This window comes from Psittacula echo (assembly GCF_963264785.1).
Source record: "Psittacula echo genome assembly, chromosome: Z".
Classification (NCBI taxonomy): Eukaryota; Metazoa; Chordata; class Aves; order Psittaciformes; family Psittacidae; genus Psittacula; species Psittacula echo.
This window is the reverse complement of record NC_137742.1, coordinates 51,177,901-51,205,056: the sequence shown is the minus strand read 5'-3', so window position 1 is coordinate 51,205,056 and position 27,156 is coordinate 51,177,901. Positions and strand designations below refer to the sequence as shown.

Below are 27,156 nucleotides of genomic sequence, written 5' to 3'. Positions count from 1 at the left end.
TTTCCTGTAGAATGCAAGATTGTGATATGCCAGATCCATGCAAAAAAATGCATCAGTACTCTGTGGGACACTGAATGCTTCAAATTAGAAGTGGCAAAACAATGACTTCCACACTCATTTAAAATTTCTTTGTTTCAAATACAAGATGTTTCCTGCCACATTCATTTAGGTCAAAACCAAAAAGTGGGGAGTTTAAACTTATCAACCCACCTCAAGAGAAACGGGCCTTCTGGTCTCATATTATATATCAAGCTTTATTCGTGTGGGGAAAGAATACTTTTGTGGTGGCACAGACACCCCCAGGTATTGTACAGCTGTATAGTGACAAATATGCCTATCCCAAATTTGATTGGTGGAAAAATGAAACCTGGGAAACCTGCCTGTCAGCCAGCTGCCTGCACCCTACATACCATTCTATTCTGCCCTAGGAAATGGATGCCTCATATGTTGCACTACTTAAGTGGCGCAGAACTGTCAGGGAAACCTAGAAACACCTGGGATGAAATGAGTGTGGCTCAATGGCTGAAATGTATGACAGGATGGGTGGACTGATTTATTCCATATAGCAACATTAGGACTAACATTATATTACTGGAGATACCCTTGTCCAACCTGAACAACTGGCAAGCAGCACCAGAACATCTTTCATGCTGGTCAACACACAATTGTAAGCCATCACCAAGATGAGACTACAAAACAGATTGGCACTAGATGCCCTCTTCCTCAAACAAGGTGGACTGTGCATACTCATTAATGAAAACACGGACTGTTGTATCTCAGACTCTGAACCTTAATCTCTCAAGAGTGAAGAGTGGAGTAAGGTCTGACTGAAGTATCTATTTGGTTTCCATTGCTCCTTCGGAAGGTTCTAAGACAACACAGCGTGCAAACTGACTATGTGCACCAGCCTGTAACAGAAAAGTAGTGCATTCTTCTTTGGGAGTTCTAGTATCCTTTGTTAAAGCGTTCTTTATACAGTTTGTTCTAAAATTTAGCCAAGCAGCTACAGCAGAATAGATACCTATCTTTCAAAATAGGTGGATCACAGTAACAACAAAAAGAAAGAGCAGCAAGTTTCTTAACATCACAGAAGCAGATACTGGATAAGACAAAAAGGCTTTTCCATTTCTCAAACATTTTATGAATACAAATATAGAAGACTGAAGTACTTCCTTACTCATGCATTTTACTAGCCTTGTACAAATAAGCCAAACACAGCATCCAGATGGTTCACTATGGGTTTTATCTAAATGACAAAATTAAAAAAAGGTCTATATAACAACTCCAAACCACAAAGTAACCACGTCAGTAGCAAGAAATAGTGATTTTTTTTTTCAGTAGAATGAATGAAATACACATTAGTTAGAGCGACATAAGCCAGTTGCCTGGTTGCTGCTCTACTGCAGTATTTGATGGCTGTACTCAACAAATATTTCAGCCTTTCTATGCTCTGTATTTGTGGCTCCTGATTGGCATTCATTTTATCCAGGCATTTGAGTTTTTTTCTGTATGTACACTAGCTAAAACCTGGAGGCAGCAAAGCATATCTGAACTTTATCAGAAGTGAGACACAAAACACATGCAAGGAAAACAGTGATTTTAAGTGGACTGCAGGTTCTCAAGACTTATTATCAACAACACAACAGTCATGTGTAATGTAAACCCATAGACTTACCTTGACATGCTCCAGTGCGAATATTAGGGATGAAGCCACGACGGCACGGCTGAGGCTGAGCAGGGCACATTTCACAGGGGTGACCCCATGCACGCCCAATGGTTGCACAACAGAGTGGTTTTGTGCAAACAATTCCAGTCAGCTGGCCCTGACACATCTGGTTGTTAACTTGCATGAAACATGGGCCTGTTCTGTAATCTGGAAAAAAAGGAAAGACCACTATTATACAAGAAAGTGTACTAGTATCTATAGAAGGAATCAATTTTTAATCCAGTAGATAGCTATATTAAGAAAATTCCAAGAGGACCTGGAAATCTATTATTGCCTACAGAAACAGCATTACACCTTCCACTGAAGATAATTATTTTCATAAGGTTGTCTTATCTCTCAATTATTTCTTTCTGATAGATGCAAGTAATGAAAGGCAGCTGGACCCAAAACTGACCTGTGCACTGACAATGTATTCAGCAAAATCCATAATAACTGAAAGAATTTTACAAACAAATAAACAAACAAGCACACAATTAAAAGAGCAGATCAGATTAAGGAAATAAGGACTGGATCTGGTTTACTTGTTCATAAGTTACTTCATGGCAATTCATTGGAGGGAACTACAAACCACAGCAGGCACATATTTTTTCACATCAATCAAAGTCCATCCCAGCGACTGTCACAGAGTCAACATTCCTGCTGGAATGGTTAGTGCGAAATAGTGTTAGCCATATACAACTAATTGGTAAACCACCATTTATCTTCAGAAGTATAACATGAGATAAAACAACCTATTCAAACTATATTGAGTACATTGAATATAGCACACAAACTACATGAAAATATACTCCTAGTCAGATTCCTGTAGTTAACTCATTCAGGTTCAACTTGCACAAAGAGAAAGATTTTTTGACTTTATGAGGCCGCATAAACTGGGAACAACAATTAATTGAAATTCTCTAGGAAAAAAATGAGAAACAGATGGTTGTTCTAAGCCAAATTTCATATCATTATGTAAACTTTTAGAGGCAGGGGAAGAAGAATATGCAAAGCTTCAACTCAGACTCAGACACATGAAAGAAGACATAACAAGAAAGAAGGGGTATGGCTGCTTTCCTTACAATCCTGTCCTATCTTTTTTAGCTACTCAAAACAGACTTCAATAATGGTATGTGGGTCACACACAGTCTTCCATACACTTTCTTTAGTGTGCAGTTGGTCTCACAACCAAGCTACAGATGGGACAATTGATGCCTTCTAGAATCTGATACTTTCACCCTGAAGAATAAAAGTAACAGCTTTGACATGTTTGGAAAGGATTAAAAAAAAAAAGCTCTTAAAGTAACAGGTAGCTCAAATAGAAATAACTGTTCTGCTCCCTATCTTTGATAAGGTTTATTCAGGTACTAGTCTGGGAAAGACTTTTGCACATAGTTATTTATTGGCAATTAATTTCAACTGAGCTGTTCACTTCAAATAAAGTTGAGCAAGCGCGTAAGTATCCACAGCAAAGATGCCTAACAATAAAAGGAGACTTTGTAAATACTTGGTAATGACTATGTATTTTAATCTTTCTTGACTTTCATTACAAAATAATCTTCAGAGTCATATATTTGAGCTTTGCCTGTGTCTACAAATCCACAAAGATAATACTTTTAGTAAAGTATGTACATTGCAAAAACAAAATCCTGTTCATTAGAAACAGGCTTCAGTGATCTTTCATCCAACATATTGGACGAAAAGCAGCTTTACAATGGTCTCAGTTTAATTATATCCAAGGCCCATACCAAATCAGAGAGAGGTGAATTTTTAAAATAAATTATGGATCCTGATGACTGACATTTTAAAATTCTTTATCCATTGTTTATCCAAAATGAAGTACAAAGGGAAAGACTCTGAGTAGTGGATGGTGCTCTATTCTAAGAGGAAAACTTAAGATTTTACAATTTGAAATGAAGACAGGCATATTCAGGCTAATAGTAGAGCACAGCTGCTTACATAAAGGTCTCTAGTCACAGTGTAATTTTACTTACAGGAAGCAAACATGATAAAACTAGATGCCATTCTGAATCACAGAATCACTAGAATTGAAAAGGAAGTCTGTAGATATCTAGTCCAACCCCCCTGCCAACGCAGGATCACCCAGAGCTGGTTATACAGGAATGCATGCAGGCAGGTTTTAAGAGTCTCAAGAGAGACTTCAGGACCGCCCCAGGCAGCCTGTTCCAGTGCTCTGCCATCCTCAACATAAAGAAGATATTTCTCATGTGGAGGTGAAATTTGTGGTTTAGTTTATGGTCATTGCAAAATCATTTCCAATATTGTTCCCCTTGCAACATAAATGAACCAAGTATTGGGAATGTAACAGAAATAGGAAATATCTGTGTGTCCTGGGTTCAGCAGTAGCAGTCATTTTTCTCCTTCTCAGTAGCTGGTGCAGTGCTGTGGTTTTGACTTTAGCCTGAGAACAACGCTGATAACACCGATGGTTTTAGTTGTTGCTAAGTAATGCTTACCCCGATCAAGGACTTTTCAGTCTTTCATGCTCTGCCAGTGAGGAGGGGCACTGGAAGATGGGAGGAAGCAGAGACAGGACACCTGACCGAAACTAGCCAAAGGGGTATTCCATACCACAGCACATCATGACCAGTATATAAACTGGGGGGAGGTACCTGGAAGGCTCAAATCACTGCTCGGGTCAAACTGGGTACTGGTCAGCAGGTGGTGAGCAATTTGTATTGTGCATCACTTGTGTTTATTGTATTATTTTCCTTTCCCCCTTTTAGTTTTATATTCTCTCTCCTTGCTATTTCCTTTATTATTATTGGTGGTGGTAGTTGTAGTTTTGCATTGTACCTTCATCTGTGGGATTTACATTCTTTTGATTCTCCTCCGATCCCTTCGGGAGCAGGGTAGGGAGAAAGGGAGTGAGTGAGAGGTAGCCCTGGGCTTAAACTACAACACTGTTTTAAAGAGAGAAATTCTGAAGATTCGTTGCAGTTTCAGCTGAAGCTGTGGATTTGATTCTGAAATTACCACATGCAATTCTATGGTCTATTTTATACCGTCAATCAGACTGCATTATTATAATGCTTCATCTGACTTTAAAAATCCTGAGTTTATGAATCAATCCTATTTTCCATATTGCTTTTTTAGTCTGGTTGTTAGGTGTTTCTTCATTTGCTCCTTTCCCAGAATTGCTGCTGGAATAATTTTGCCAGAAAGACCACGTGTTAGAACATATGTTATAAATCATTTCTGCTTAGAAAGGATAAATGTTTTGGTGACAGAAAGTGATTTTCAACAAATACATGTTATGCATTCTTTTAATCTCAGCAAATTATATTCATTGACTTGAAGAATGACAACCTTTATCAGCAATCTAAATTGTTAATATAATTGAAGTTAATAAGAAGTACTTTTTTCTTGGCATCAACATAAAAAAAACCCATGGAAATAGTAAGAATTCTAAACTTAACTATACTACGGCATTTCTATTCTTTCACAGAAGTGCATTCTGCATTCACAAATTGGACTATCCAGCTATCTTAGTTTTTAGGATCTTTTTAGTTAATTCCTTTTAAAAAGTTTAAAGTCTATTCTAATTCCATCTGTAATTTAAAAAAGGTGATTTGACAGGGAGCCTGCCAGAAGGACCAGAAATTTAAGAGTTCTAGTGTAGGGTATGGTCCAATATTCATCTACTTAGTTTTTCTTCTTGTATCTCTGGCAAAACCAGATGATTCAGATGAAGGTGTAAAAAAGCCTGCTGTAAGTAGACATGGGATAATTTGTCTGCCACATTAAGTTTCCGCCTGGTTTCTAACACCCACTAGCTCAAAAGCTTGAAACACTGTGTTTAACATCCCAACTACCATTCGTCCTGCAGGACAACACACTAAAATATTTTGGTACACATATAAGGATCCAGTTTCTATCTGAATTTTGTCACACTTAGCCTCCACAGTTTCATACTGTGTTAACTAACTACTCCTGCTCATGAAAATTTTCGCTCTTCTCAGGTAATTAAAAAGAGGAAAAGTGAGATATAAAGAAAAAATTAAAAAGCAAAAAAGGCACCTAGAGACATGTTAGAATGCCACTTGCAAGTTATCTGGAAGAACAGGAACACTTGAAGATTCTTTTTATGAGAAAGCAGACTGAAATTTAGCTGAAGGCTGTTAATATCAAAATACTGTTTCTGTAAATATTGTGAAGCCCAACAGTACTATTTGTGGGGCAGTGGCGGTCTTCTACACCTACATAAAGCCTATGTAAAAGTTCAAGGAAGGTAAAAAAAAAAAAAAAAAAAAAAAAAAAAGCTGTGTAGTGCTGGAGCAGCACAGTATCACAAATCCTGCATTTAATGTCTGTGAGTCCTAGAAAGATTAGTAGGAAGAATTGTGAAGTCTCTTATATAAACAAAACTCCACAAAACCGTAACTGAACAAGGAAGCAATGTGTCTGGAAGTAAATATTTTTAACTTTAAGCTATTCAGAATAGTGATACTTCTATTACTAAAACTAAAGTACTGAGAAGATTAAGCATGTTGATCAGTATGAATCACATAAGGAGTGAATAAAGGAGATATGAGATGCCTTTCTACCCCCATCAATTAACGAACAAAACCTAATATTTGACAAGTATGTTTTACTTCCTTACAAAGCAAATTTGCCTTTCATAAGGACTTTTTACAGTACCTCTGCCCAGAAGTATGATTTAGCAAATATTAATGAAAAGATAAGAAAATAAATAATTTCAAACTGCAGGCTCAAGTATAATAAATAGCTTATTATTATTATTGACCTCTAAAATCAATTTCATACGTCAGCATTATTAGATAAACAATGAAACATGGGACCCAAATGCTAGAAAGTAGTACCTGCTGTTAGGGTTACCAGAAACCTTACTCCTTTCCAAAAGAAAAATAAGCACAGTGGGTGAAAGTGCAAGACTCTATACTCCATGTTAGGCAACACTGAGAGTGGAGAGATTAAATCTATATTAGCAAAGATCTGAAGTTAAATTCACCTTGCTAGAAAATGCTACAACAGGAAACATGCAGGAGATGGAACTGTCTGTATCACACCTCTGATAAGATGCTGCAGCAAATTTCCCTGTAACTTGTACTAAGATGCAGAGGTCTCCACAAACCTGAAATCTGTATTTTTGCTTTTTTCCAGCACCTGCTCCTTGATTACTGATGAGATTTTAAAAAGAAACTGTACCTGAATTTTCCCCTTTGCAATGTGAAATCTCAATGTTTCCATAATTAAAATTGCAACTGTGCTCCATCTTCCTGCAATGGGAAATCCCACAATATGAGACTTAGGAGTAATATCAGCAGGATTGGAAGAGAAAGGTATACCCCATTCTCCCACTGATTCTGCATAAATGACAGCGTTGCCAAGATCTTTTGCTTCCAAAAAAAATGGGAGACCAGAGCGTTCCTTGATTAACTTTTCATCTGAGTATGAAAGGGTTGGTAATACTCATAGCTGTACTTGAGTTCAGACCACAAATCCAAAACATATGCATATAAAAAATTATTCTTCTTGTTCAACTCCAACATTCGCAGAACATAAGTCACAGTATGCAAAAAGATATTTAAACACTACAAATGTTTATTTTATTAAAGATTGTCTAAAATTGTTTTTCCTTCAAAATTTTAATCATCCTAATATGGAAAATTGTTCTTTCTACAGTAATGCTTAGCTGCTAACACTGAGGGTTCATGATAAGGGAAGTTTCAAAGGTAACAAGAAGTTAGATGAATTGTACTGATTCAGGCTTCATATAAATAAAAAGCACTTTTTTCAAAGGTGACATCTAACAAGCTACGGAAAAAAGACTGTTGGCTGCAAATGAGAGCTAGTCTTTCAGGGAATGAAAGAGACTTGGCAAAGCTATTACTTTCTCTTGGAAAAAAATGAGTCTATGGGCAGTACAGCTATTTAGACTAAGAAGTTCACTTAAAACAATGCCTGAATAGTAAATTGTGGCTAACTTGAAATTGAGACACATCCCCACAAGGTTCTTTAGTCATTGTCTGAAGCAACGATTTTTATGAAATTTATTTTGATATGTAATAGTGAAGAAGAGCCATTTAATCGGAAAAGGTTTAAGTCAAATAAATCATGAAGGCCTGCACATTTTTAAACAGCTGACAGCTTTCATTTTTCGGTTGAGTTTTTACTACTGTTGTACTGGTCCCACATGACCATTTCTGACCAGCTCCTGCAATGCAATATTTCCCATCACACAATTCCCATCATTGATTAAGAAACTTAATATACACATGGCAACAAAAAAGGAAGTGGAGGGCAGTTCTCAATGAAAGAGGAAAAAAGCATGTTCAATGCAGCCATCTATGAGGGCTTTGTAGCTTTTAGCAAAATTCCAGTTTCCACCAGTACTGCTGTCATGTCCATTCTAAGCACATTCTCATTTTCCTCTTGTTGGAACAGCAAAAGCAGCTTTTTTCCAAAAACAGCATTCCAGGGTTTGCAGACACATTTTAATATAATTGATATTATGTCAGGATTAGGCAGATGAAGTATTACTATTGTATTATTGGCAGATCTTAAAACTTTTTTTTTTAATAAAAAATAATTCATTTTTACACACCTATGTACATGGGAAAAGAAGCCAAAGTAACAAGTAATTAACTATTTCTGAAATGCAATGCAAACTTGTGTAATAAATCTGAACATTCAGGAAAATGCTTCTAGTATTTTAAAGACACAAAACATTTTGAAAAATATACACACACAAAAAGCAGAGAAAGAAAGATGGAAATACTTTGGCTTTGTCATTTATGGAATTTAGGTGTTTTCAGAAGCAAAGTATTTCCATGTACATACAAACCTCTTGGAAGAAACTGTTGCCATGGGGAACTGCAGTATCATTCACTGGCCGCTATAAAATTAGAAGTGTAAAATAAAAGCTGGGAAATAAATATGCCTGAATCTTGGTTCCAGCAATGTTGCCAGTTTCGGTTTGTTTGGAGCTTGTTGTAAATGTATATATTTTCTTACATTTCCACAAGCCCTGCTGCTATATAAAGTTTTCATCTGAGTTTGGATAGTGGGGATCTAATGAAATACCTCTCTGAGGAAATACTTAACACACAAGCTGACATAAACCAAAATATTAATCATGTTATTACAAGATATTCCAGGCTAATTACCCCTTTTCAAAGTGTACGTGGAGATAAGAGATCACAAGAATAAGTTTTTGTGAGATTCAGCAGTTCACAACTACTATTAGCTTCTTACATCTTTACTTTCCTGACATGTGTACAGTGTTCAAAGTAGTGAAGTAACTATATCATGCTGCCTACTGCTTTCTCCTCTTGTGTTTGTCCTTTTTGTTAAGAGGAATTCCCACCATACTGGCATTCTGGTGCACAACTAGGCTCCTTCAGAATAAAGAACAACAAATAATACCCATGCCCAAAGCCCCAAGCCCTAAACCTCAAAATTTTAATGGAAGGGAAGCCAGAGATTTTCCTTTCCACCATACAGTGAAGGGCAAGACCTAAGTCCACCAAGCACCAGAAGACTCGAGCAAAGCCAAGGCTATTTAAATCCTCATTGAAAGTGCGCACTGTTCTAGCAGCAAAGCTTTGTAGTTGCAACATGGGAGTGCAGAAAGATTTTCTGTTACAGCCTGACAGCTGGATGTTTGATTTCCAATGGCAGGAAGGATTCTCCTTACATTTGTTGACACTCTATAGTCTGCTCAAAACCCTGCATTCAGATTTCATTGACAAGATTTGCCCATTATGATGAAAAGAAAAAGATACTACTCATTAAAACTTGGACTCCTGGAAGCCAGACAAATGCATATTATATTGTTTAATTCCTTCATATCCCAACAACTAAGAAATCAATACCTTACTATATGCCTGAGAAGAAAATATGCTACTCCTCTGAACCTTAATGTGAAAACCTAAATAACATCTTTGACAGGTTCTTGGTTCCCTATCCCTGGAAATCTGTCCTATTCAGTTCAACCTCAGGAACAGGATGCCTTGTCAGTGAAGTGGAAAATTAAAGATCTAGGTCTGCAGATATGATAAACCTTAGAGGGTGTTGAAAAATAGTATAAAAAGCACAATGTAAACTCCCCCCACCCCAACCTCACCTCCCACTTCAGAGTTCAGTATCATGTGACTCACTCCAGAAACCAATCCCACTAAGGAAAATGAGGCTTTTATACCTTCTCCTTTTACACGCACACGGAGAATGGTCCACACTCTGATCTTACCATGGTATGTTGGGATATATTTTTGTTAGCTGAATGCAAACGAGCAGGCAGAACAATTTAAAGGTCAAATGTACAGTTTTCTACAGTTGTAAAACTTAAAAGCAGCTAAATGTAACTTAAACTTTCGTGGTAGGTGGAGAAGCAGTATAATGCTTTTTTCAACCTTCTGGCAATCTGTGTACTACTTTGAGACGTCAAAAATAAGAAACAAAACATAAAAGGAGATATTTACATCTTAGCCCCCAGTTGGCCACAACCCAGAATCAGAACAAAGTTAGGCACCATAACACACAAGGTAGTCTCTGCTGAAGTTAGGTGGAAGTGAATGATTGCAGCCATGGAGTCTCTCCCTTTAACTGTATTCTTTTTAGCAGTCATTTTAGGAAGGCCTTCAGAATGCATCCATACTCACAAAAAAAGGAGGGGAAAAAAAGCATGACTAATTCCTATGTAAATTATGAAAAACATGCAAAAAGCCTTAGCAGATCAGAAACCCTATTAAAACCACAGACATACAGCTGAATGCGCTGTTGTTAACTGTTAATCTACGTAAGAGAAACAACTGTTTCACACATTGTTCTTAGGAGGAAAAAAAACCTTGCAAGAAACACTCCCCCAGATGACTGTCTAGACTATCCTGATACTCTTGTTTGATAATGAACTAAAACCCCAGCCAGTTACTATCTACTAGAAGTCTTTTCTCTGAAGAGGCAGAAGCATAGTTTCATCATATTCAGATCTCTGGATTTTGCTCGGCAAAATAAAAAAAGCTTTGGAGATTAGCCTCTTTGGCTTGTACAGTATTTTCAGTGGGACACTATAAAGCTGGGTATATTTGAACAATCAAAACATAGGACAGGAGTTAATTCAGAGGATTCATCTCTTCTATCAATAACTGTTGTCATATAGCAAGCCATTACTCTGGGGTGGTATAAACAAGCTTACTTTTGGTATTCCAATATTTTGCAAGCCTGGGCGCAATGCACTCTGGATGCGCTTCAGCAAACTCTATCCCTGGTAATACCTGGGTTACCCTTTTGCATATAATTTTAGCAGAGTACTTATAGCTTTTAAGCAATTGCATAACTAATGCTTATTAAGATAGATATGGTTGAAAATTTAAAGCAGATCAAATTTAAAGAACTTTAAGCCTTCATATTTAATTAATTTTAAATTGAACAACAGGTTTAAATTAAATATTTTCTTTGATACACAGTTGCCGTGCCAGACTGTGCTGTTGAAATCATTAAAACTTTAATTCTAAAGTCTAATATGCTTTTCATAGAATCATAGAATAGTTAGGGTTGGAAAGGACCTTAAGATCATCTAGTTCCAACACCCCTGCCATGGGCAGGGACACCTCACACTAAACCATGTCACCCAAGGCTCTTTCCAGCCTGGTCTTGAATACCGCAAAGGATGGAGCATTCACAACTTCCTTGGGCAACCCATCCCAGTGCCTCACCACCCTTAAAGTAAAGAACTTCCTCCTTATATCCAATCTAAACTTCCCCTGTTTAAGTTTTAACCCTGTTTAAGTTTTTTTAATTTTTGTCCTATCACTACAGTCCCTACTGAAGAGTCCCTCCAGCATCATTATAGGCCCCTTTCAGATACTGGAAGGCTGCTATGAGATCTCCACGCAGCCTTCTCTTCTCCAGGCTGAACAGCAACAACTTTCTCAGCCTATCTTCATACGGGAGGTGCTCCAGTCCCCTGACCATCCTTGTGGCCTTCCTCTGGACTTGTTCCAACAGTTCCATGTCCTTTTTATGTTGAGGACACCAGAACTGTACACAATACTCCAAGTGAGGTCTCACGAGAGCAGAGTAGAGGGGCAGGATCACCTCCTTCAACCTGCTGGTCATGCTTCTTTTGATGCAGCCCAGGATACAGTTGGCTTTCTGGGCTGCGAGCGCACACTGAAGCCAGCTCATGTTCAGTTTCTCATCGACCAAACTGGCTTTTCACCAGTTATATGAGGCCTACTTTTAGACTGCTTCAATCTAAGTAACAGAAACGTCTTCTACTCTCTATATATCCCACCTGGAGTACTGTGTTCAGCTCTGGGGCCCCCAACATAAGGAGGACGTGGACCTGTTGAAGTGAGTTCGGAGAAGGACCACAAAGATGATCAGAGGGATAGAACACCCTCCCTATGGTGACAGGCTGAGAAAGCTGGGGTTGTTCAGACTAGAGAAGAGAAAGTTCAGGGGAAACCTTATATCAGCCTACCAATACTTAAAAGGGGCATATAGGAAATCTGGAGAGGGACTTTTTACAAGCATATGCAGCGATAGGACAAGGGGAAATAGCTTTAAGATGAAATAGAATAGATTTAGATTAGATATTAAGAAGAAGTTCTTTACTGTGAGTGTGGTGAGACACTGGCTCAGGTTGCCCAGAGACTTTGCAGATGCCCCATCCCTGGAAGCGTTCAAGGCCAGGTCAGGCAGGGCTTTGAGAAACCTGGTCTAGTGGAAGGTGTCCCTGCTCATGGCAGGGAGGTAGAACTGGACTATCTTAAGGTCTTTTCCAATCCAACCCAAACCATTCTATCATCTTTCACTTTCCCTTTTCAGCTCTTTCAGAGCAATTCAGTGCTGCATTGTTTGGGTAGCAAAACCAGAAGATCTACGTTTAAATGCGCACACTGGTCCTAAATCTAAATTCTGTTCTAATCAGAATTCCCAATAGCTTATCTGGGATCTCTGCCAGACTTAGTAGTGCAGTACTGAATCTAAAAAGCGTGTTTTCATTGGCTTCAGCTGCTCCCTGGAAATCTGGAGAGACAGAAGATTCTCATCTTTCTGTCAGCAGAAGAGAGAGTGACAACTACAGCATGCTATCACCCTTGTGAATAGCACTCTATGAGGGAGGAAGGCTGTACATAGGGAAAGAAAACGAAGTCATGTCAAAGAAGGAAAGGTATACCTACTACATATTTCATCCTCACTATAAGTAAATGGGAAAGATATTTGAAAGTCTATACTTGCAAAGACTAGATCTGCCAACTGCTCAGAGCCCCTGCGTTTTATAAATTCTGACCTTGAGCACAAAACTTGTCAGCAAGCTGATAGCAGAAGAGACATAGTGAAAAATACCAGGATGTTCAGAAAAACACAGGAGAAGGAAAATGAAAAAAAATATTTCTAAATACCTTGCATATGTCTATCCCCCAACCACAGGGCCACACAGAGTTTTGTGTCCTTCACACTCATCCTTCTAGCTCAACACTTAGATAGTTTCATTAAGCTCCTTTTTTATTAATAAAAACAAATAAAAGGTTTACAGTGAATGACTATGCCCTTTAAGGGGAAAGTAAACTAACAAATCTTTCAATTTCTTGTATTTCAAACTCAAGTTTACATGAGAAGAACTGTTCAAGTGTTATTTAACAATATTTCTCACTTAACCATTAAGCCCCAGTACAATATTACAGAAGAAGACAAAGGAGTGTTCAAAGACCTCTTTTCATTCTCTCTCAGTTCTAACTTGGTATCTTTGTGTACACAGAACATGCATACACACACCCCCAGTAAAACAATTTAACAATAGTGTTCAAGTGCTTTAAAGGAGTTAGTTAGTCACATTCTACATGACAGCAGTTACATAAAATATATAATTATTTATATAAAAGTATGCACATATACATTGATATTACATTAAAAAGAATAAAATATCATCTTTATATATATATGCATGTATAAACATATATAGTTACACATACACAACCTTGCCAACAGTACATCAGGTTAGTGTATCTTCACTATGCTTGCTTTCAGACTCCTGTGTAAGAATTTACTATATAATTAAATATATAATAATAATATATAATTATATACACTGAAATTTGGGAACAATTATATAGCTATCAAAACTACAACTGCTGGAAACACCCAGAGAAACGACCTAACTAACACTATGAATACAACACACAAGCTTGAACAGTTTAATGATTCTTAAGACTACGGATGATGTGTAACAATTTTTAATTTACACTTCCTATTTCTCTTCCAAAGGACAATCTTTTCAATACCACACTGACAAGACACATGCGAATTACTGGAAATCTGCTACCAATACTGGGATGGGGGAGAGACAGAGAGAGAAAGAAATGGGAGAGGCTGGAAAGGGGAGAAGGGAAAAAGGGGGAGAGGGATTGTCGTGGTTTAAACCCAACCAGGCAGCTCATTCACTCACTCCCCCTCTTCCTCCCCCCACTCCCAGAGAGATGGGAAGGAGAACTGAAAGAATGCAACTCCCACAGGTTGAGATAAGAACAGTTTAGTAACTAAAGTATAACACAAGTCACTACTGCTACCACCAATAATAATAATCATAAAGGAAATAACAAGAGAAGAGAATACAACACCTCACGACCTGTCGACCGATAACTCACCCTCACCCAGCAGTGATCCAGCCCTTCTGGGTAACTCTCAGTTACATCCTGGGCATGACGTGCTGTGGTATGGAATATCTCTTTGGCTAGTTTGGGTCAGGTGTCCTGTCCCTGCTTCCTCCTGACTTCCCCTCTTCCTGGCAGAGCATAAGACTCACAAAGTCCTTGGTCAGACCAAACACCAGTGTTATCAGCTCTGTTCCCAGGCCGAAAGTCAAAAACACAGTGCTGCACCAGCTACTAAGTCGGAGAAAAAATGACTGCTGCTGCTGAACCCAAGACAGGGATAAACCTCCAAAGTGTACTCAAAGTATGAAGTAATTTGAAATTTTCGTTGCCTTTGTTACTAATAGTAAAGGCCTACGTTTGCTTCTTTCTTTTGATTAGATTTTTTATCTACGACCCCTTCTGCTATGAAGCAATTCCAATTTAATAATTCATTAATGTAGCATGGTTCAAAATTTCTTGCCATGATTTTAAACATTAAAACTGACATGGTTTAGTGTGAGGTGTCCCTGTTCATGGCAGGGAGGTTGAAACTAGATGATCTTAAGGTCCTTTCCAACCCTAACTATTCTATGATGCTATGAATACAAGGTATCAATTAAGCCCTTACTTAGAGCTAAAAAGTTCAAGTGACAAACACTAATCCTTCACATCACTTTCATTATTAGGAAATTTCCATCTTTTCTTGTTTCACCCTCTTCTGGTGGGATGGGTTGATTTCTTGACTGCTTTGACCAGAAAAGCATCTTGTAAGAATTTGCACTACTATAGCTTTTTATTTTAGATATATAGTTTTATATTTACATATATACTTTATATATATTTATATATATACTAAAATGTATACAGAAAGGCAAGATTTTTTTATTAAAGCGGAAACAGTTGAAGAAAAGTGGAGGACTAATTGGGATCTGTGTCCCCTTATCACATCTGAAAGATCCAGGGTTTGTCTGGGCTGTTTAACTACATAAACCAATCTAGTGAAAGGGATCTTTCCCTCCAGCCCTTCCTTCAGAAAGCACCTCCATAAGTGTGCTTAACCAGTGTCTACATGCCATTGTACTTTCAGGTGTTATTAGAAACCAGCGCAGAAGCAAAAGCTTTTCAAAGGTATTCAAGCGATTTTCCTCCCTTCCTTGAAAGGCCTTAGTTAACCCAGCTGAAATGAATAGAAATCTTTCCACTACATATCACTAAAGCTGGATTTGCTACAACTTTCTGGTTTAGATTTCTTTTACTTCTTTTATAGGCAGTCCACACCCTTTCCTCTCCTAATCCATCATGTGCATTTTGCTATATATTTTTTTTCCTTCTATCCTGGTTTCAGCACTAGCAATCATTTTTCTCCTTCTTAGTAGCTGGGGCAGTGCTTTTACTACACTGACACTGTTAGTGCTGCTACTGCTGAACCCAGGACACCTTCTTAAAGTGTGATGAGACACAGAGTGAAAAACATCACAAAGCTGTATTTTTTAAGTACTCACTAAATCTGCAATCCACAACGTATGAAAGCATTAAAAAATAATATTCCTTGTTACGGTGCTGTATTTTAGAAATACGCATGCGTCACAACTGTGCTTTTGGTTCAGTTCGTTGTAATTCTGAACCTTGTATGCTTGATTTAGACATCAAGCAGAGTAACTTCAGGCAGAGGACTGGCAACAGAGGCAGTAGGGAATTGTAAAAACATAATAGTGTGAAGCAGTAAAACTACACCTTTGGAATGTAATGGTATTAATAAAAAGGAAATCTACTCAAATACAACTACACCAGAACAAAACTACTCTACTTTAAAAGCTACCGTCTCAAGTTGAAAACAAACAAACAAAAAAAACCCCACAAAAACCCCAAACAAAACCCCCCACTTTTATTAGATTTTTGCTTAACTAAAGATCTGTACTTACAATATAAAACAATAAAAAAGTTATTTAAATATACTCATCATATTGTAGAAGTTTTCATCATCTAGGAAAAGCTAATAGAAATGAAGTGAAAGTGATTCCCTAGGCAGAAAAGAACACAGTACTCCAGTTATTCCTACTGCCACACTCAAGCTGTGTCTAGGATACCTTGTCATGGTTAGATAAAAAGGTAGAATCATAGAATCATAGAATAGAATCATAGAATAGTTAGGGTTGGAAAGGACCTTAAGATCATCTAGTTCCAACCTCCCTGCCCTGGGCAGGGACACCTCACACTAAACCATGCCACCCAAGGCTCTTTCCAGCCTGGTCTTGAACACCGCAAAGGATGGAGCATTCACAACTTCCCTGGGCAACCCATTCCAGTGCCTCACCATCCTCACAGGAAAGAATTTCTTCCTTATATCCAATCTAAACTTCCCCCATTTAAGTTTTAACCCATTATCCCTTGTCCTGTCACTACAGTCCCTGACGAATAGTCCATGCCCTGCATCCTTATAGGCCCCCTTCAGATACTGCAAGGCTGCTATGAGATCTCCACGCAGCCTTCTCTTCTCCAGGCTGAACAGCAACAACTTTCTCAGCCTGTCCTCATACAGGAGGAGCTCCAGTCCCCTGATCATCCTCGTGGCCCTCCTCTGGACTTGTTCCAACAGTTCCATGTCCTTTTTATGTTGAGGACACCAGAGCTACACACAATACTCCAGGTGAGGTGTCACAAGAGCAGAGTAGAGGGGCAGGATCACCTCCTTTGACCTGCTGGTCATGCTCCTTTTGATGCAGCCCAGGATACAGTTGGCTTTCTGGGCTGCGAGCGCACACTGAAGCTGGCTCATGTTCAGTTTCTCGTCAACCAGCACCACCAAGGCCTTCTCTGCAGGGCTCCTCTGAATCTCTTCTCTGCCCAACCTGTAGCTGTGCCTGGGATTGCTCTAACCCAGGTGTAGGACCTTGCACTTGGCATGGTTAAACTTCATAAGGTTGGTATCAGCCCACCTCACAAGCGTGTCGAGGTCCCTCTGGATGGCATCCCTTCCCTCCAGCATATCAACTGAACCACACAGCTTGGTGTCATCGGCAAACTTGCTGAGGGCGCACTCAATCCCACTGTGCATGTCACCAACAAAGATGTTGAACAAGACCGGTCCCAACACCGATCCCTGAGGGACACCACTCGTTACTGGTCTCCAGCTGGACATTGAGCCATTGGCCACAACTCTTTGCGTGCGGCCATCCAGCCAGTTCTTTATCCACCGAGTGGTCCACCCATCAAATTGATGTCTCTCCAATTCAGAGACAAGGATGTCATGTGGGACAGTGTCGAACGCTTTGCACAAATCCAAGTAGATGACATCAACTGCTCTGCCCCTGTCCATCAGTTCCGTAGCCCCATCATAGAAGGCCACCAAATTTGTCAGGCAGGATTTCCCCTTAGTGAAGCCACGCTGGCTGTCACCAACCACCTTGTTGTTTCTCATGTGCCTTAGCATGCCTTCGAGGAGAATGTTCCAAGATTTTACCAGGCACAGAGGTGTTTATGCTCATGATGTTGGCTTTTTGAGCCTGATGTGTCAGAAAGTTAGAACAGCATTAATTATCCTCCCTATTCTGGTTTATAAGTGAGAATGATTGCTCCAGCAACTGTCAGGAACCGCAGACATCACTTACTAAAGCCCCTTCTGCCTTGATCAAAATACCTTTTCTATGGGCAAGACAAAGGGTTATACAGGAGAAACATCAGTCACTTCACAGCAGTGAAAATTCTTCCTCTGGCAAGATTCTGATGGCTTTGGGGAACCTTAGAGCTCTTGATCGTGTCCAGAATCTAAAAGCAGTCTAAACAAAGTGGCATAGCTCTGCATTTACAATAAGCAAATATAAGGGTCAGAAAAAAGGGCTGAAAACAGAAACATTATTCCTGTTCTACAAAACCACAAGAGGAATGAAAACTACATTGAAACTAAATCTTTGTCAACAAAGAACTTTGCATTATAAGCTGTAACTGTAACTTGGCGAGGGAACATCTTTTCACATACGTACCTAAATTATCACATGTGGAAATGCTAGTCAAATAACCAAAGGAATTCTTTACCTAATGAATGCAACATTAGATCCTAAATTGTAACATCTGAGATTTAATTTTGTGATGCTGATCTGCAATCTTCAATCAGCCAGGGTTTAAAAAAAACCCCATTTCTCAGGAAAGAAAATATCTTACAGTTTCAAATGATACAATTTCTATACTGGAAAACGTCTCTTCCATTGTAACATTTTATTCTTTTCAGATGTTTTTGGTTTAGCTGGGAGGCCTTGCTTAAGCTTTCCATTTACTGTAAATATTGCAGATTAAGATCGCATTCTACAAATATTCAGAAGCAATGAAAGCTTTTGGGCATCAGACTGCTAAGTGTGAGGTTGGTACATGATGTTTCTTGTAGTATGATGTCCAAAAAGTTAAATTACAGCATGATCCGTCAATTAAACTAGTTGAAATGGGATCAAAATTTAACAAGGATTCTCTGTTTACATTTTTCCCATCATTTATGCTACAAGGCACAAAGGCTGAAAAGATCATAAAAAATCCCTCTCTATATCTAGCATATAAACAATGTTTTAAGTTTCAGAGGCAAAAAGGAGACACAGCTCAAGGTCCTCAAGCAGATGAAAAGCAAAATTTTAACTTGCACATGAAGGTCACTTATTGTCAGTCCTAACAAGAAAAATGCAGATTCTCAAGTAATACAGCCAGGGACTGAGGAAACACCGTGGAATGCAGCCAGGGACACCCACCCTGGAAATACACACCTGAACTGAAAGTATAGGGAAGGTAACAGAAATAGGCTACTGTTTCTCACCCCAGCATAAGAGGATAATTAGGAAGAAAGTGCAGAGCAGAGAGGAAAAAGCAGGCTACAGGGCTGAGTATCGTGACAGTAAGAAGTGTTTTTTTAGGCATGGCTGCGAATTGTTTCTCTTAAGCCAGAGACTTATTGCTACAGAGAAAGACATGAGAAAGATTCCTGAATGAGAAGCAGCTTAATTTGACAGTTTTAAGGTGTGAAGAAAAGATCTGGACATCAGCTACAAACATATTTTTCCTAGATGAGCTGCACTTACTGAAAGCACAATGAATTTGAGGTATTTTGCAAGCCTGCTAGCAATATTAGAGTCTGATTTCCAAGAAACACCTGGAGCTCCTTCTGAAGTCAGTAAGAGAAATGTTATTCACAACTTATAAAAATCAGGACACTTAATCTTACTTGATTCTTGCAGGCTAGGAATCAGGATAACATGAGACAGATGTAACATAGCTTTTTTCGGTACACAGCATTAGCTACTGTAATGTCGTACTCACATTAAATGGTATTACACACCTGCCTCCCAGGAGGAAAAATAAATCAGGCAGAGAAGAGACCATACATGGTTGTCAGACTGCAAAATTTTCTATCCCTCCTTCACCCTGATTAAGACTAGATGACCACGTTCATTAAGTTGATGACTGGAATGAGAAAATCTTTTGTCATTATCCATTTTTTTAGGAAAAATAACATATGCCACACCTTACTTGAAAATCAGCTGAAAGCTCACAAAAAATACAAAGCTGTGCACCTATGGGAAAAGTCTGCATTGCATGTTAAGCTGCACACACAAAATACAACCCTCAAGAAATGTTTTCTTGAATCAAAGATGACACAGAATTCACAATAGTGATTTGTCAAATAAATTGCTAAATTGCCACTTAAATAATCAATAGTTTCTTATTAAATATATTTCATACCACAATAAAAAAAAAAAGCACACACAAAGATGCTAAAAAAAAAAAATAGCAAGACTGACACAGTGCCAAAGCTATATGCTGGGGTAAGCGCACTTAATGGAGCACACAGAGCAGCAGAAGATTCAGAGATGAGCAGGCAGACCCATACCACTACTCTTCTATGAGTATTTCCTTGATGAGTATTATTATTACCTCTGCTTTTTTAAGATCAGTAAGAGCTGATCTTTGTGATATCCCTCCCTGTTTCTGAAATTCGTCCAAAGTCCTTGTTGCACAGATTTTAACACCTCAGCAAGTTTAGCAGCACATCCAGATTTCCAGCCAATACCTTACTACAGCTTTCTCAAATGTGCTGATAGCGCTACAGCATGCATAGCTCCTCTACTGAGAACCAACAACATGTTGAAACTTGGCTATGAATTGACATTAAGTGCTAATGTCTTCATTTTCCACGGGGCTCATCAAAATGCTTTTTTGTCAATCCCTGTCTGATGCAGATTTTACCATTTATTTATGCTGCTTTTATTCTCTTCAGTTTCACTCTTGACTATTTTCCTTCCACTGTTTTCAATAGCTCATTGCTTCAGAAAGAATATTTCAACTCCTGTTTTATTTTTTATTTCCTCTAAGTTTTCCCTTGCTATTCTTTCGGGCTTTTCATGCTTTGAACACTGCATATCACTGGTTATTAGTTGTCTAATTTGAGACAGCAATTAAATAATGAAAAAGCTTGTCTGCAATAAGTCATTCAAAAAAAAGGTCAAACACAGGTATTTACAAAACAGTATTTCTAAGGTAATATTTGCCTGAAAACATCACCATTTTCTTCCACCATTACTAGAACATAAAGGGTTGTACCTATACTGTAGGCTCAAACAATCACAGAACAACAACAACAACAAAAAAAGTAATATTCTAATGCATCTGAAAGAGTAAAATTTTCACTGAGGAAGGAAAGAGACAATTTTCCCAACACATCATCTTCCCTCTTCTCTGCAACCCATTCCCCACTCATGACTTTGGTCCATTACTCCATATTATGAGACCCTTGTTTTACTTTTCAGAGAACAATCTCTAGATGCAGAACGTAACCAAGCCTAAGTACTACTTGACACGTAAACCCCTGTATTTTACACTCTCCTGGACTTTTTCCTCCTCTAGGTAACAGAAAACACTAATTTTCAAATACAGATTTAAAAAATACATATATGAAGAAAATATATCTGTTTGTCCTAAGTATAAACAACTCTGTTACTTCTTTCTTTCATTTCACAGTCTGGAGCAGTATAGCTACAGCACTGCACTTCTAAACCCTGACTTGAAGCAAAGAGCTTTCCTTGTGCCTGAGTTGCAGGAGAGCTCCATTTTATTCTGGTGAAAATTCTCAGGTCCTTCGAAGAGGTTATTCAAATCTGTAATTTCATCTTCCTTTTGTAGACCTAAATGCATAAAATTTCTGCTTTTATTTCTAACACAACATGCAATGATCCTACATCTATAACACCTTAATATTTATCTGTCATATGCCTGTAAAAACACAGAAGTATTGAGTATTTCAAGTGCTTCAAAACCAGCTACATTAAAAAGTATCAAGGCTGCTTCACTGAAAGATTTTTACCTCTTTTTTTTTTTTTTTTTTTTTTTTTTTTTGCTGTTGCTTACTGTTTATGGATAGAAACAGTGTTATTCAAATTTCAGGGTTTGGCTGGTTGGGTTTGTTTTGGTTTTGTTTTTGGGGGGATGTGTTGCCGTTGTTTTGGGGTTTTTTGTTTTGTTTTTTTTTTTTTAATTGTAACTGCTCTACAATCCTCAAGACAGTTTCTCAGGGCCTTTGAAACTGGGAGGTTGGCAGAGGCTCCTACTGATAAATTGCGCTGTTCAGAAGTAACTCAGAACTAAGGATACCCATAGCAATCTGCTTCCTTCAAGGTCTGATTTCTCCACAAAAGTAAAGGAAGGAACTGATTCTCCATTCACACCATGTTCTTTTTACAAGGTACAATTTCCTACTACTGTTGGCTTCCTGTGAAGGCCCATACTGAGGAATCTTTCCCCCTTCTCATTTGTAATAACAGGCCACCAGAACTCTGGACCAAAGACTGTCTTCGTTCAGTTAATTAGTACAATAGCACTTTGATCCCTGACATGGACATTAGCTCTTACCAAAATGATTGTATAATTTCTCTCCAAAACAGCATAACCAGCTTTGGACTTTCACATTCAAAGACAACAGGTACTGCACTCACTGTGAGAGTTATAAGAGTAACTTGCAAGTATCGGCTATATATTATTAGCACTCTAGCATAAAGTGACTTGTTCGCTGTACCCATTGCTAGATACTTACGTAACAGACTGGTTATAATAATGAAGCAAGAGGAAAATGGGCTAGAGGGAGAGAATACCAATCATCACATCCTGAAATATACAAGGAAAGGAAAAGAAGGAAACAGGAAAAAGATTACAAACTTTTAGTTATACTTTATCACTACTGCCAAGAGCATGTTCAGCTTACCCATATCTTTTTTCTTTAATTGCAAAATGTTAAATCTTTTACACAGAGAAATTTTCAGATACTTGCAAAAATCAGATACAAATAAAAAATATTCTCTGTAGACATCTTGAGGAGTTTTTTAATGTTTAAGATAGTAATTTATCAGCTTATGAAAGACAAGGAAGGTAAGGCTGAAAACCTTATCACCGGGGATAATGATGGATGGAAAAAGCAGGTAATGTGGCACGAGAGTACTGTAATCCTAGTAGTTATTGATATCTAAGAGCATGAAAGCAGATTTCTGAATTTGCCCTTCAGAACCTCTGTAATCTGTCAAAGACTGATGTATACAAGTATCTGCAGCTCTGAACCTGTAGAAGGAAGAGTTCACTGAACAGGAACTGCACTTAACTGTATGTATTATAAACATCTGATGACACATTTAGTCTCAAACAATGAAAATAACTATCAGGTTCTTCTAGCACAGATAATCTGACCTATTTTCCTGAGTAAAGTACTTACTCATCTGATAAAATTTTACCTTTTATTGCTGCAGGTATTTGCAATTGTTACCTCTTACTATTTCCTAGAGGAATTAAAGGTATGCTTTTTTATTTTAAACTGAATCTTTTTTAAAAATACCACCACCACTCTGACACTTTGCTTATAATCAACTTTACACTACGTGTGGAAAAAGCTGACATTTTTTAACAGAAAATTTAGAATATAAAGTAAGTAGAAAAGCATGATGAAAGTTGAAAGTTTTAGAAATACCCACGTTTTCAAAAGCCTTAAACTACCACTAACAGTTTCTTAGTTAAATTGATTAAAATTAATTTGGTTTAGTTAATTAGACTTCAAGTTGATGATGTATTTCTTGCATTTACGCCAGCAGTAACAAACACCCCTTGTAAACTGAACCATGTACTTAAGAGTACGCTATATTGAACTGATTTTCTTTTCTTAACTCAACAGGCCCTGAATGACTCCTTTACAAACTTGCAAAAGATCTCAGTTTCACGTGCTCCACTTTCCAATGGTTAAAAGCAGACCTAAAATTCATTAAACTGGAGTTCATCAGGTAAGTATTCCACTTACTGCACATGAAAAAAAAATAAGAAAACGTAAAAGACACCATGACACACTGCCCTTAGGCAAGAAGAAAAGAAGAATGCTGGTTGATATCTGAAAGCAGTGTTTAGTAAGTATTTATTTATTCTCATTATCTTCCTTTCTTCCCCCATCCTACTAAAATGCCCTGCACTTTCATTTATACTCACTCCTACAGCATGCAAAGTTTAACAGTTTTACACAACCTTGATAAAATAGGCAGGATGACTCCCCTAGTTAAAACCTCAGACTGAAACCCAGGATTATTCGGTTGATTGCTAAGTCTGTTGAAGCTTCCCTGCTCAGCCTTCAAAACACCGCAACGTCATGTGCCACTGCCTGTGTTGGGGGCAGGGAATAGAGTAATAATACTTCCTTTGTCTGGTTAGCTCTTCAGAGCAGGGACTCACTTATGCATACACACACAGATGCTACATAAAGAACCTCTATTTCAGTTCAGGCTAATAGTAGCTACTATAAAGCAAAACCCAACAACATAAAATAGTTATGTTCCCACAACTTATACAAAAGAGAAGAGCTTATTGATCAAAAGCATATTTTTTGCTGCTAAACACCTGAACAAAGTTTACAGCTGTTGGGAGACAGCGAAAATAAACCAAGCAACTTGAGAAAAAGTACAGGTCTTTTTATAACCTATCATGCAACAGTATGCCATGGCTGGCAGACAGGAAACCTCTTGAACATAACCTGCCACAGCCTGCATACCAAGGAGTTCTGCAGCTTATGAGATTACAGGAGTAAGACCTGATACTCATACAAGATCTGAATATATCCCAAAAAAGTTTTCACTCCTACTTCTCACGGTAATGCTACCATCAACAGATATGGAAAAGTTGTGCAAAGTTAAAAGATCATTTGAATACCTTTCAGAGGAAAGCGTAGTTTCATAAAGAATTTAATTCCCTCTTTGCTTCATTTACACCTAATCACTGTCACTTGGGCACATATAAGAATCTTCAGCAGCACTACAGACTAAATATGAACTGGATGTTTTCTTTATAGTAAAAATATATTCGAGAAGCATTGAGTCCTACAGAAACTTGTGTCAGTTTCCTCCATAAGTTTAAATAATTATATAAATTATCCAAAAATATCTTTAATAACATTTAAGTGCAAGTCAGTTTTATCAGTACAGCTTTGCTTCTGTTTTCTTTGTTCTTTCTTCTTTCCCCTGTTACTATATACTTTCACTGAGGATGCTTTTTACTTCCTACTACACTTTTCTCTGTGCTGTTGATTGGATTCTTCACCCACTTCCCAGCTTGAAAAGAAGTCTTTTTTTTTTTTCTTTTTTCATCTCCCCTTCTTCCCTTTTCTCTATTGTCCTTATGTATAAGATCATCACTGATTATTTTCCTATCAGAAAGGGTCAGATGAAGGTAACTGGTCTCAAATACAATGTTAGATGTATGCTCTCCTACCCCACAACATGAACCTCTACTTCAGTTACACCCTCTGCTTCAAACCCTTTTCACTATCCTCTGCAACATCCTCTTCTTCAACACCACAGACACTTCACTGTCTGCTGCTGTCCCTCTTAGGACTCTCAAATGCGTGGACCAAGTTCTTGTAGGCATTGCAGAACTGTCACAGAAACTGCTGCCTTGCAGACAGCAAGAGTTTCCACTATCTGCCTGCATCTATTCAGTCTTCCCTATTAACTCAGTAAGAACCTGTAAGGGGGGCATTAGCTCTAATCACTGATTTACTTCATCTGTCATGAGGGATGGGCTCTTGTCTCCTTTGATAGCCAGAAATTCCAAAATTCAGACAGAGGAAGTGTCCGGACATTGCGCTGGGAATACCAGGTGCAACAAATATATTGGGATAAGATACATTAGTAGCAATTTTCCTGAGAACAACCCAAAAGCTCCTGGCAACCCATAGCTTCTCACGCTATGTTCAGTTATCATATTTCTCCATTTTCCCTCTTTTCTCACCAGCCCAATCTTGATAGCTTTATCTGAAATACTCTCCCTTCTTCAAAAGGATATTATTCCCAAGCTATGCACATCTACTCAGTCCAAACCTTTTTACATCCCATTATAAGTCACTTACATACAAGTAAATGAACACTATTCTTTCTCCTTCTACATGGGATGAAGGCAAAATTAGATCAGTGACAGGATTCTCTTTTCCCAATGCCTCTTCCTCCCTTTAAATGACAAAGAAGGAGGAAAACATCATTGGTTTTCCATGGCTTCATACCTCCACAGAGAATCAATTAAAAAAATACCAGGACATGAGCCGAACTACAAATATCATTTGATCAGTCAGTCTTGAGAAACCAAAGGAAGTGGTCATGATAGAAAAAAAAAAACAAACAAAAAACAACAAAAAAAAAAACAAACAAAAAAAAAAAAAAAAAAAAAAAAAAAAAACAAAAAAAAAAACACAAAACCCCAAACACTTATGTGTACATCTGAGGATGAGGCTTCTTAATCTGTTTCCCCAATTTCTTTTTCCCAAATTATTTTTTACTGGGAAAAATTCAACAGCAAAATTTCAACATCTATTTTTTTTATTTAAGGAAAAAAAACCCCAACAACAACAACAACAACAAGTCCATAATAAAGGAGACAAAATCAAATGCAAGGATCTTGTGTGTTTACAAATCAAAGACAAGAAGCTGACCAAAAGAACAGTCTTTGACAGGAAATACAAAAGGTCATTGTATATATCAGAAAAAGTAAAGCATGAGCTCCCAAACAGGTCCTGCTTTCTTGTTAACCCAGCAGCAAGTCTCAAGCTAAATACTGTAATCATGCCAGTCATTAGTTACTGCTCAGCCTCCTGTCTCCAGCCCGGAAATTAGTCTGCTCAGAGCCCAGACAGCTGAACAGCCAGTCACATTTTATCATATAGCTGAGGCTGGGAGGCCAATCTGAAGGAAAGTTACATATGTTCTATATTAGGAAGAAAATACCTAATTTAAAGAACTTAATTTACAGAACAATAAAAAGTATGCATTTAAAGCACAACAATGTAAAAAACTAACAAAACAAAATCCCTTATAACTCTGTTGTGATTTGCAAAGGAAGTTCACATAAACTTATAAAATTTTACTCAAAGAGTTATGCTGTTGCTAAAGTCAGTTTAAAATTAAACTACAGAGGCATTTCTTACTGTAAACTATTATAGGTAACTATTGCAATGAACCAATGAAGAAATAATTTCCTTTTGTATTTTTTTTTCAAAAGCAGAAATTTATTAGGTTAAAAGCATAAATTACAAATCACTATTGATCAGAGTAAGCATTTAAGATATCTTTTGTATTTTTTCATGTATTCCAGCTCATGTAAACCATAAAAGAAGTTAGCATTAACTGTTCCTATATTAGGGACTTCCTATAGTCACTACCAAGATATACTACAGGAGTAATCTATCTTTAACTGAATAATAGTACAATAAATTAGTAGTAGCAACTTCTTTTTTTGAATATGAGAAAGGCAACACCAAGATAAGAGACTAGATGAAATTTTATTTAA

General features: G+C 37.8%; 1 protein-coding gene across 1 annotated transcript in view; it reads right to left on the bottom strand.

The window, feature by feature from the left end:
* Positions 1–27,156, bottom strand: part of FBN2 (fibrillin 2) — a gene marked incomplete at its 3' end in the record, with an annotated part of 165,248 nt that overhangs the window by 131,717 nt on the left and 6,375 nt on the right. The window contains exon 4 of the mRNA XM_080637931.1: positions 1,676–1,873. Coding sequence (XP_080494057.1) covers positions 1,676–1,873 — 198 coding nt within the window. The remainder of the gene's footprint in view (positions 1–1,675; positions 1,874–27,156) is intronic.